We start from the raw sequence: 13,551 nt of genomic DNA, 5'->3' as shown, positions 1-13,551 counted from the left end.
CACGATGGTCTGTGGGGGTACGGTGGTGGAGGTGGTCTGTCGGGGGTAAGGTGGTAGTGTGGCGGGAAGTAAACTTTTGAAATTGGAGGAGGAAAGGTTAGGGAAGTGAGTCAAAGGGAAGGAGAGATAAAAGAAATGGGAAGTATTTAAATACAGTATAAAAATAGTGTATTTAGGATATTAATAGGAAATTTTAGGACGTCGTTTAGCAAACCAATGTGTATCTAACATCTAGTTACTAATGTGTGTTTTCATACTCATTTGCTAAATCACGCCCTAGAATTTCCCGGTAACGCCCTGTATTTATATAAAATACTGTATTTTTGTATTTTTCATTTTTTGTATAATACTACATTGATTGTATTCTCCATCTCTCTTATTCTCCCTTTCTTCACTTCCCCTCCCTATCTTATTACACACCACCACTGGCCGGCAGACCACCACCGGCCGGCAGACCACCACACCACCACCACAGCAAAAATGTTCAGACATTCACTCTTCAACCAACATGCTAACTTCATCATTGATTATATTTGGAATTCCATGACCATCGATTATCTACTACTACATATAAACAGAAGTACCCAAATTGAAGATACAAATTAAGAGCTTTATCAAAAATTGCAAGGAATCAGCAAAATCCAGCAATAATTTCACAATAAACTGCTACTTATAGAAATTGAGAAAAAAGAACTCGTATACAATGATAGCAAATAGGTATATGTTTGGATTTACAATTGTGCAGTAGTTACACAATTCAAATGCAGAAGAGGAATGGATGGAGATAGGAAATCAGATATAGAATAATATAATCAATGATGAACGACTCAAATTACAATCATTCTGGAAATGTAAACAACATGCTGAATCTTCTTCTCTCTGTTTCCCCCCTTCTAATTCTTCAATTGATTAAAAAATTAAAAAAAAAGGTAGGCGTCCACCATGGACGCCCCACCACCGGTGGAAGCGTCCATGGCAGGCGCTCCACCAAAGGGTGAGGCGCCTGCCATGGACGCCTCCACCGGTGGTGGGGCGTCCATGGTGGACGCCTACGTGTTTTTTTCTTTAAAGAACACCACAGGCGTCCACTATGGACGCCCCACCACCGGTGGAGGCGTCCATGGAAGGCGCCTCACCTTGTGGTGGAGCGCCTGCCATGGACGCTTCCACCGGTGGTGGGGCGTCCATGGTAGACGCCTACCTTTTTTTAAAAAAAAAACCAGTCTCCCAACTTCAATAATTGGGCCGCCGGTTGTGGTGGTACGGCGCGATGAAGTCGATGGCAGTGGTGGTGGTATGACGGTGATGATGAAGTTCAACGGTGATGATGGAGTTCAGCGGCGATGATGGAGTTTGACAGTAGTGTCAACTGTAAAGTGTGTCGGTCATGTGTGGAAGAAGGGGGAGAAGAAATGGAGGTATAATGGTATATAAATAAATTACAAAAATACGGTATGTAGGGCGTTAAGAAGAAATTTTAGGGCGTCAAATAGCAAAGCCCTTTTCATATGTAAGTTGAAAATTTCCGGTTTAAAAGTTGTCTTGCTTGGAAGCCATAGCACATACATATTTCCCCATACAAGCGTTGTTCCATTTGATGACATTCCTAAAACCCAAAACTTCCTGCAATCTTGTCAGTTGTCACAACACAGCTGCGCTCCCGAGCAACATTTTCAGGCTTAGTGCAAAAAGAATCCCTACTCCACAAGAAAGTTGTACCTTCTTTCCTAGTGGTGTTATTCTCGTTTTTGTGTCATTGATTTTATTTTTTTGGGGGGGGGGGGGGACTAGCTAGATAACATCTAACTTATAACACTTTCTAAAAGCTACAACCTTTTTATTATTGTATCTATCTATTAATTACTACACATTATTTAAGTTCAATTTTCAAAAGTAACTTATTATAGTAATGAAAATATTAATATTAATTCCTATTATTAGCACATATTAGTAATATTAATTACTTTAAAGATGTATATAATCCTAATTTGCACTTTTAGAAAAATTATGTAACAAATTTGTTTTATGTTTGGTAACACACAAAATTGACCATTAGAATCTTTAATTATGAATTAATTAATATAATACTTCAAATTATTCCAACAACATCTTAATTTCTTAAGTTCGTCATATATAATTTTCAAAAGTTATGGTGAATATATATATAAAGGAATGGGAGAGGAAGATGATGTCCCCCTCTGAAAATCAAAAATTACACTTAATGATCTAATTCATGGAACGAAAAAAATTTACAAAAGAAACAATTTAAGAACTCTTCCTCATTTCAACTTATCATTCTAAACAAGTTAAAAATGGTATATGCATCAAATACTTCAATCAAAAAATTAAACGGACAAAATATCTTGACCTTTTTGAAAAAAAAGAGAAGATGATATATATGACATCCACTTTTGATACTTTTTAATTCAGTCAAGCCAATTCATTATTTCTATTCTTTGTACTCAAAATTCATTCACAAAAGATTAAATTAAAAATCACTCACAATCCTTTGTTGGTTTTTTACATTAACGAATTAATATATACTTAAAGTCATCTATTCATTAATCTTGCGCAATCTTAAATATTTACGGATGTAGTATATATAATAGAATAACAAGTTTTAAAATCAACGCAGGCATCACATGCATAGGAGGATAGTATATATATAGTTAAAGCATTACAATGCTAGAGTTGGAGAAGATGGGTCGATTGGGTTAGGGGTGGTTACTCGTGATGCAAGGAAAGGAATTTGTTTTGCGGCTGAGAGGAGGTGGCGAGCTTATTTGCCCTCAAAAGTGGCAGGGTGCAAAGCAATTCACATTCAGTTCAATTAACAAAGGCCCATGGTATGGAAGTTGTGATCATCGAGTCGGATGTGTAGGTTGTATCCACAAGATTAACAAAGGTTGCACTCTTTTTTTCGGACATATATTGCATTCTTGGTGATGTTGTTTCTATGTCTGATTCGATTCATTCTATTAGCTTTATTCATGTTAAAAGAGATGGGAATCTATTGCCCACGATCTTCCTAGAGTTGTTCCGTTTGAAATTCAGCAATGTTGGGAGAACCATTGTCCTGGAGATGTAGCTCCATATGCACTTATGGATACTTTATCCCTTCTTTAATGTAATTTTCATTTTCCCCTCAAAAAAAAAAAATTGAAGAGGTTGTTCAAAAAATTTGAATCGACCCACCCAATAATTTATTTCTGGAACCGCTGATAGATTATGGTTACCTCCCTTGGGAGTCTCCAAAATATTATTAACAATATATACTAAGTACATACTAGGGTTTACAAGAGATATTTACGGAAACTAAATATACACACAAAATATTTAGATAATTGTATTCTAACACACCCCGCAGTTGGAGCGAGAGGAGGATGAACGCTCAAACTGGAGCGAAAGTCATAAAACAAAGGCCGAGGGAGCCCTTTGGTGAAGATGTCGGCATACTGATACGTAGAGGGTACATGAAGGACACAGACATGACCAAGACCAACCTTCTCACGCACAAAGTGAATATCCATTTCGATGTGTTTAGTGCGTTGGTGTTGGATCAGATTGTGAGACATGTACATAACACTAACATTATCACAATAAACCACTGTGACTTTAGCGAGTGGACAATGAACCTCGAGAAGAAGGTTGCGAAGCTAACAGGACTCGGCGATGACATTGGCAACGCCGCGGTATTTGGCCTCAGCACTGGACAGGGAGAGGGTAGGTTGCCGTTTAGAAGACCAAAAAATCAAGTTGTCACCAAGAAATACGCAGTACCTAGATGGTAGAGCGGCGTAGGTCAGGGCACCCACCCCAATCAGCATCAGTATAAGAGACGAGGTCGGTAGCTAGGGAAGAAGAATAATGCATGCCATACTCTAAAGTGCCTTTGAGGTATCGGAGAATACGCTTTAAGGCATGAAAGTGATGCTCATGAGGGAATGCATAAAGAGACAAATTTGCTCAACGGCATAGGATATATCAGGATGGGTGAAGGTAAGATATTGTAGAGCACCGACAAGCTGGCGATACATAATAGGGTCCTTAATAGGTGGACCGCTGGAGGCGCTGAGTTTGGCCTTAGTATCAACTGGTGTAGCACATGGGTTGCAGGAGGACATATTAGCGCGATCAAGAATTTCTTCGGCATACTTTTTTTGAGATAAAAACATGTGTTGATTGAAATCCCAAGAAAATATGATAGGGGACCCAAGTCAGTCATAGCAAATTCGGACCGTAAAAGAGAGATGATGTGGGACCGCAATGAATCCGAAGAAGTGGCAAGAACTATATCATCCACATATAATAAGAGATAAGCCATATCCTTCCCATGCATGTCTGTAAATAAATAGTGAAGGATCACATTTGCTGCTGACGAAACCAATGGACAAGATATAAGTGGCAAATCGTTGATACGAAGGCCGAGGTGCCTGTTTAAGACCATTAAGAGATTTTTGCAAAAGACAAACATGCTTGGGATGAGTCGTGTCCTGAAAACCTGGAGGTTGAAACATATAAACAGTTTCCTGCAAAGTACATGTAAGAAGGCATTTTTAACATCAAGTTGGTGGATAGGCAACCTACGGGAAAGAGCAAGACTGAGAACTGTACGAATAGTATTAGAACGAACCACAGGACTAAAAGTCTCATCACAATCTATGCCAACCTCCTGATTCTTACCATTAACAACCAACCGTGCCTTGTAGCGCTCAAGAGACCCATCAGACCTGAAATTATGTTTCAATAACCACCTACAACGAATCACATTAACCCCAGATGGTCGCTCAACAAGGGTCCAAGTATTATTTTTAAGAAGCCCATTAAACTTATCACACATGGCGGTCTTCCAGTTAAGGTCCTCTAGGGCTTGAATATGGGAGCGCGAAATAGGTGATAAAGAGGGTGGAGTTTGGACAGCAAATAAGCGGTGGCCAAGGTATAGGTTGGGCTTAGAGATGCCAATTTTGCTTCGAGTAGTGATGGGGCTAGGGGGCCGTGAGGGGCCAGGTGGGGGTGATGAGGCAGGTGAGAGTGCAGGGACTGGGCTGGGCTGGGCTGGGTGAGGTAGATGGGCTGGGAGGGGAAGTGGGTGGGGCGAAGTGGGGGTAGGAGTGGGAGAGATGGTGTGACGGGCTAGGCTTTGGGTGCGGTCAGGAGAGATGGTGTGGCAGACTTGGCGGGGAAGTGGGTTGGAGCAAAGGGGGGGAAGGCGGGGAAGTGGGCTGGGGAGGGGTGGACTCGGGGGGCTGGACCCGAGATGGAGAGTGGGCGGGGGTGGGGAGGGAGATGGGTTGGGCGCAGGAGTAGAGTGGTGGGCTGAAGGAGAGGAAAAAGGCGAGAGGGGAAGGAATAGACCGAAAGGAGTGGACTCGGTGGACTGGGCCCGATAGGGGATAGGGATTGGGTTAGGAAGTTGTGAAGGAAGAGGGGGTGGAAAGTGCGAAGGAAATCATAGTCGGGAAGGGTGGAGGAATGAAAAGTGGAGAAGGGGAAGTGAGATTCATCGAAAGTAACGTGGCGAGAGATGATGATTTTGTTGGTGGAGAGATCGAGGCAGCGATAGCCACGGTGATTGGGTGGATATCCAAAGAAATGCAGGGAATGGAACGAGGATTGAGTTTGTAGGGCATGGTCGCACTGACATTAGGGTAACAAAGGCAACAGAAAGTATGTAAGTGATTATAAGAAGGGGAGGGGTTATAAAGGCGAGAACAGGAGTAAGATAGTGGAGAGATTTTGTGGGGCGAATGTTAAGGAGATACACGGCCATGTTAAGAGCTTCAACCCAAAAACAGGGGGAAAGCGAAGCATGAAAGAGTAGGGAACAAACGACATTGTTAGTGGTCCGTATCATTCGTTCCGCTTTGCCCTTTTTGAGGAGATGTGTAGGGACAAGAATGGCAAAAAACAATGCTATTGGTAGCACAAAACTGTTGAAAAACATTTTTGACGTATTCGGTGCCATTATCGCGTTGTATTATTTTAATAGTGGAGTGGAATTGAGTTTTAATGTGAACAATGAGTTGAAGGAAAGTGGAGAAGACATGAGCTTTAGATTTGAGAGGAAAAATCCACAAGAAATTAGAATATATAATCGTCTAGACAAAGCAAATAATAACGGTAGCCAGTAGGACTAATAATGGGGGAAGTCCATTAATCAGTGTGAATAATAGAGAAGGGGGAAAAAGGTAAATGACAGTGTTTAGCTAATTGACATGCATGACAAAGAGGGGAGTGGGAGTCTTTATTAAATTGAATGCACTTATGAGTCCTAAAGAATGCTAAGATATTGGCGCTGGGATGACTGAGCCGGTTTTGCCATGTTGAAGGAGAAAGGGCGGAAAAAGTTGAGGGCGTGGTGGAGGGCGGTGTGGAGAGTGGGTATAAGTCCTTGGAACTATTGCATCTCGTCAAGGTGGTCCCCGTTCTCAAATCCTTCACATTAAAACCAAAAGGGTCAAATTCAACGGAAACATGGTTGTCAGTTGTCAAGCGACGAACAAAGATAAGACTTTTAACAATATTAGGGGCATATTGAATATTACGGAGGGTTAGGGAGGGGTGGGGGGGGGAGGTGGAAGTGCTGGTTCCCTTAACTGGAATTAAGTTGCCATCACCAACCATAATGTGAGAATTTAAATGATGCTAATTAAAAATATTAGAAAGAATAATACCTGGATCATTCATAAGATGAGTAGAGGCACCGGTGTCAAAATACCAGTTTTCATCCGGTGGTTGAAGAGTCATATCATTAAAAAGTTGCGGAACTTCATTGGAAATCGGGTCCATGGGCTGCGCAGCAACAAAGGCCTGCTGGGCAGGTTAAGTAGAGCCTGCTGGGGATGTAGGCTGATAAGGGGAGTAACCAAGGAGGCCTGCAGACTAGGAAGAGAAGTTGACAGGGGGCCGGGTGGGATATGGGCTGGGAGGGAAAGCCCAATATGGCTGCCAGGGAGCATATGGACCAAAATAATGAGAGTAATAAAAACGAGAGAGTTAGGGGGAAGGAGTGCCAGTGGTGGAGGGATGGTGACCACGACCACCTTTGTGAGAACGGCCGCCGCGGCAATGCTGGTGTCGGCCCCCTTGTTGGCCACCACGCTGGACGGTGGGTGGTTTCAGGCGGTAGGATGGTAGCGCATCAGGCACAACTGGGTCAGTAGTGACGAGCATAGTGTTAGAGGGTGAAGGGTCGGATTTTCGAGATTATTCCGGCAAGTTTCTTCTAGAGCAACCATAGACCGAGCATTTTGAAATGATGGGAGGGGCTGAGACTGTTAAATAAATGTGGCCACAATAACAAATTCATCAGTAAGACCCAAAACAAGCTGAAAGACGAGTCTTTCATCCGAAACACGATGACCCGAACTAGTGAGTTGATCGGCAATGGATTTAAGAGCCTGACATAATGCAGCAAAGGAGGAATAGTCGTGCATTTTTATGGAGCCAAATTGATTTTCAAGATGCACAATACAAGTACCTTTATTATCCTGCAATAGGTCACGAAGTTTACCCCAAGCCACCATGGCGGTTGCCCTTTCATCAAGTATTGCATAGAGGAGGTCCTCGTGAATAGTGTCGTATATCCATTGAAGGACGATCGAGCCGAGGCGGGTCCACAGGTCATCATCAACGTTAGTAGGACGGTCGACGGTGGAGTCGATGTGATCTATAACTTGGTAGGTGCGAGCCGTATTACGGAAAAGCGTGGCACAAGCATTATATTGGGGCTTGTCCATATTAAGGGTGAGAGGGAGAGCATGTTTGTAGTTGAGATGGATGGCAGGGTGATAGGTGGAGGAAGAATGGGGGCTCGACTTTGCCGCGAGTGCCATGGAAAGGCATGTAAGATTGACGAGTGGAAGAAGATGAGAGGAGAGAGAAAAAATTATGGTGGCTAGGGTTAAGCTTTGATTACCATGTCAAAGGACCAACTCAACAAAAAATTTAAGCTGATGGCTGAGGTCAGAGGAATAGATTTATACTCTATCATGCCCCCTCACGCAAGAAACCTTTGGGCTTGAAATGTGGATGCAGCATAGGTCACTCTCATACCTAGCGCTAAATATTCTACTGAGAAAGGAGAGGGGGATGAGATTCGAACCCGTGACCTTTTTGTCACGCTGGCTCTTGATACCATGATAAATTCTGGTTAACTCCCTTGGGAGGCTCCAAGATATTATTAACAATATATACTAAGTACATACTAGGGTTTACAAGAGATATTTACAGAAACGAAATATACACACAAAATATTTACATAATTGTATTCTAACAACCGCCACTGATTTTTTGCACTTCTTACTCAATCTTGGGTATACTATTATAACACCCCCTCAATATACTTAGAGATCCACCTTTGATGAGCAATTATGATTTACGCTCTCGAACAAACTGATAATAAATCTTCATGTATATATGGCAATAGTGTTCAGATAGGTTCATTTTTAAAACAAGAACCTAAAACATTATTGTAGAGCACATATAGTGATGTACCAAAACTTCAGCAAAGGATGAGGCTATCCCAAAATCTTTTGTCAAGACAGCGAAGAGTCGCAAGAAAATAAATCTATGCAACCCTAAGGGTGCTTTTGATGGAAATGTACCCCCTCCAATGCTCAAGTGTATGTGAGCAAAATCAAAAAAATATTATTCGAGATGAGATGAGATGTAGATGGATGTTTTAATTTCTAGTGATAGAAAGACAAGAAAATTATTAAGGGAGGGTTTGGTTTGGGTTTTTTAGAAAATGGTGGTAAGAGAATCAAATAATGATTTTCTTACTTGTTTGTTAACATATTTCAATCATTTTCTTTACAGGTTTTAGAGTTTTTATAGATCTAGAGTTTTTATACTCGAATTTGACTTTTAAAACCTCGAAATTCATCTTTACTGGTTGTGAGAAGCTAAGAAAAGGAAATAAAGGGATGGTAGTAAGAGGTGGCTGATGTTGCAGTGGCGTAGGTGCAACGATGACGGACGACCTTAAGGGGGCGGCAGTCGACGTTGAGGGGAGGGGGCAAGGTCGACAATCAGGGAAGGGGGTGGTGGCTGGCGGTAAGGCGAGGGGTGGCGGATGCAATACTTGAGAAATAGGGGAAAGTATGGTGGAGCAATGGTGAGAAGAGGAATATGGAGTTTTTACCCAAACATCAATTTTAATCAAAGGGTTTGCTATTCTTTCTTTTTGTTTTTCTTTCTTAAACCCTTTTCCTTTTCTTTTCATAAACCAAACGCCCCCTAAAAGTATCAATGTTCCCTTCACTGCGTACACTTATGGTATCAATAAATGTACTTGATCATTAAAGTCTTTCCCCTCTAGGAATAGGCCACGTGGAGCACTCAGATTGATGAGATAGATCGCATGCCGGCTATTTGCAGTAACAATGATCTAGCGAACATAACAATAAGCAGAAAAGTAGTTATGCCTTCAAGAGGAGTATGGTCTCTGGTGAAAGACGAGGCTTTGTTCATCCACGTTGTGTTACATGGCCGCCTTGTGCTCGGGTCATATCCCGTAAAGAGGAAACTTGGTCTAGTATAGGTCACTTTCAATATGATAGACCTATTTTGTTAGAAGAACTAGTGTAGTATACTATATTACACACTCACAACGAGTCCCGACTAGAGCTAACAATAGTGTACTCTAGTTACGCAATTTTCAAAGGACATATTTTGGACTTTAGCTAGGCAAAGTCAAAGTACTTTTTTTGAAGCAATTGAACGCTAAACTTTATCTCCTTGCGAAAATTTCGTGGTATATACTTCTTGCGAAATGCGACGTATACATATAACTCCGTAAAATGCAGCCACGATAATGTTTTAGTGTAAAACATATGCAATTTCTTATAAAAAATTGAGAGTTTTGAAAGTTGAACTTTTAGCGATAATGGCTAAGCTAAACAAATCGGGTTTGCTCCTAGTGGTGATGTTGGCAAGTATGGTCTTCACCACGGAATCCCAACCTCAAATGACTACCATGACCCCAGCTCCATCACCTGCAATTCCAGAGATTGAAGTTTCACTACCACCGTTGCCTCCACCACCGTCGGCGGAGAATGGTGTTCTAACGCCACCCGTTATAACCATACCCCGACCACCCCCTCAACCTATGACAGCACCAATTAAGATACTCCAAGCCCCATCCCCTCTGCCACCTCCACCGACCCAATCGCCGTCTTCTTTTTATATTCCTCCTGGCCATGGAGATTATAATTAGGTGGCAATTGGTGGGTTTTCATCTACAAATGATACGCCGCATGACATAGAATTATTTGTCAAGTCACTATATTAAGTAATGAACTTGCTCATTCCCATTATCTTCGAATCTATTATGTTTTCACCTCTGATCTCTTTGTTGGTACTGTCATGATTCATGAACATGGTTTCCTATTGTGATTGTTCTATATACCTTTTGTAATATTTGAACCTTTTTTTATAAAGATTTGTTGTTGACTCATGTTATGTGCCTGTGTGCTTTGTTTTTATTATTTTTCTTTTTCCTATCGGACGAGGAATTGTTACACTTTCTTTGTTTTTTAGGTGTAACTTGTACCAGTAATTATTTTAGGGTGTTTTATACACTAAATTTTAGTTTTGGCAAAGATTTTGATACTATTTTGTTTCTTTTTACTTTTATACTTTTTTATCTTATTTTATTTTTAGCAATTTCTTGTCAATTATTAAATTATTATTTGTCTCATTTATTAGGACTTTAGGAGTTCGAAGTTTGGGTTTCTTACTCTCCCCTTGCAGGATTTTAAAGCTTGGTATTCAAGATGTAAGATATTGATCTCTGTCATATTATTTTGCAATCGGTGTAGAATTATCGCTTGTCATATACACGATAATCAAATAAAAAGTTATTTCATCTAAAAAAAACATGTCAAATTATATATGCTTTATACAAGGCTGCATGATATAGCTGGGATATACTTCCTCCGTTTTTATTTAGATGTTATATTGAGAAAGTGAGAAGTTTTTAAGAAAGGTAGAGAGAAAAAGTTGGGGGATCACCACTTTTTGAATAAAAAATATTGATTAAGGAAAAAGCGCAAATTATAACATACACCCAGGTGTACCTTGCGGTAGGTACACCCGGGTAATCTGTTATATAAATTTTGCGTGCTAGTTTATTATAAAACCACAATTGCTTCAGTGGTCACAGTGCTGCGCTTGCTCATCGTTCCCATTTTGCATGGAGGTCGAGGGTTCAACTCCTCACTTCAACCACAATTGCTTTTTTTAAATTTCATTTTCATTTTTTTTATATAATTCATACTAATTTGTACAGTTCATACTTATTTGAACAACTTTCATACTCATTTGGACATTTCCATACTCATTTAGAAGCGTTTGACTATGTTTAATCAATGAGTACAAAACGCAAATGATTATGCTTATTTTATAAATCAAGAAATATCATAATTAAAAAATTAAATAAAATCCCAACCCGACTCATACTCAATTGACAAACTCATACTCATTTGAACAACTTTCATATTCATTTGGACATTTAATATCATAATTAAAAAATTAAATAAAATTACAACCCAACTCATACTCAATTGATAAACTCATACTCATTTGAACAACTTTCATATTCATTTGGACATTTTCATACTCATTCATAAGCATTTGAGTATTATGTATAATCAATGAGTACATAAACTTAAATGAGTATGCTAATTTTATAAATCATGAAATATCATAATCAGAAAATTTAATTAAACCCCAACCCAACTCAACTAATACCCATTTGAACAACTTTCATACTCATATAGACATTTCCATACTCATTAATAAACATTTGAGTATGTTTAATCAACGAGTACATAAAATACAAATGAGTATGCTTATGTTATAAATCAAGAAATACCATAAATGAAAAATTAAATAAAACCCCAACCCAACTCTTACTCGTTTAACAAACTCATACTCTTCTGACTTTATACTCATTTAGGTAACACCTACTCATTTGGAAAACTTATACTCATTTGGAGAATTCATACTCATTTGGCTTCATACTAATTTGGAAAACTCATACTCATTGGAAAACCCATACTCATTTGAAAACTCATACTCATTTGAGTTCGTACTCATTTGACCAATTCCTACTCATTTGGTTTACGTACACCAAGGTGTACTTTTTACCTTATGAGGAAAAAGTATGGGTATTTTAAAGGTAAAAGTGGAAGACCACCAACTTTTTAATACTCCCTCTGTCTTTTTTATTTGCTACAAGCACTTTATCACAAAGACCAAGGAAAAGGGTGGGGACCACTGTACAGTGGGTGTACAGTGGGTGTACAGTGGGTGTGCAGTGGGTGTTTTGAAGAAAAGTAATTGTGGTTAATTAAGTTGTGAAAAAGCAGATTAGAAGGCAAAAAAAAGAGTTGGCCCACATTTTTTTTAAGGAAGGCGCCATTTATATAGAAAGAGGGATTTCATTTCCCTCCAAAATTTTTATACAAGCAATACAACTAAACTATTCTGTTACAATTATACAACCAAAGGGAACACAAATTTTCCCTCCAAAATTTTAAAGGTAGATTACATAACAGGTACTGAAATTTTACCCAAAAATTCGAACTTAAGGGGGAATTGAATTTTCCCCCTAAAAACATGAAAAAAATCCTAACAAATTGTGGACTATATATACACAACCACTTTTACACTTGCATTTATTATTTTCACCACTTCCATCAACATAACCAAACAGACCAACAGCAGCCAGCCACCACCACCATAAAGACACCAACCAGCAGCTTAAACCACCATAAAAACCACCCAGCAGTACCATTTCCTTGGGGGGGGGGGTTTGGGTAGATTAACTCTCAGAGCAAAATCATCATAGAGTTTTATACAAGCCATTTCTGATTTCATAGCTTCACTTGAGGAAAGTGTGGAAGCTTTCTCAGCTTGAACATGTCTGGCATCCATAGCTTAGCTATGGCCCCCTAGACAGTTCTACTGATAACACTTCAACACCATCCCCATCAGCTCTTAATTCACCACCAACTTACCCAAGTTTTGATCTGAATGACCCACTACCAGAACCAGAACCAGAACCAGAACCACAACCATTACCAGACTTACAAGTTCAACCACAACAAGAGGCCTTTGATCTTAACAGAGCACCAGCAACATCAAGTGAAGAAGAAGAAAAACTTCTCAGCAATGGAACATGGGAATGATGAAGAAGAGTTGGTGGCTGAATGGTTAGATGATGATTCAGATGTACACGTCTCAGAATATGATTGGACAGATAGTGAATCAAAGGAAGAACATGAAGAACAGCAACAGCCAGAAATAGTGGTCAACAGCACACATTTTTTGCACAACAACTCAAGATGTCATGTTGCAAACAGGCTACAACAAGTAGCTTACACAAATTTAATGGCATATTCACTATACCTCAAGGGGCTATCAAAAAAATTGCCATTGAATTGAATACTTCAAGGTGGACAATTGGAAGAATATGGAAGAAGTTAAGACAACAACTTCAAGAAGATGCAAGAATAGATGTGAATCACAGAAAAACAGGGA

General features: G+C 39.8%; 1 protein-coding gene across 1 annotated transcript; it reads right to left on the bottom strand.

Moving 5' to 3' along the window:
• Nucleotides 1–7,280: 7,280 nt before the first annotated feature.
• Nucleotides 7,281–7,742, bottom strand: LOC104904153 (uncharacterized). The gene has a single exon (XM_010692344.2). It carries the CDS (start codon nucleotides 7,740–7,742, stop codon nucleotides 7,281–7,283), a length of 462 nt encoding a protein of 153 aa, XP_010690646.2.
• Between the last annotated feature and the right edge of the window lie 5,809 nt (nucleotides 7,743–13,551).

The sequence above is a fragment of the Beta vulgaris genome, chromosome 9 (genome assembly GCF_026745355.1).
Source record: "Beta vulgaris subsp. vulgaris cultivar EL10 chromosome 9, EL10.2, whole genome shotgun sequence".
Taxonomy (NCBI): Eukaryota; Viridiplantae; Streptophyta; class Magnoliopsida; order Caryophyllales; family Amaranthaceae; genus Beta; species Beta vulgaris.
The sequence above is the reverse complement of the archived record's forward strand: the minus strand, read 5'-3'. Positions and strand labels throughout refer to the sequence as shown.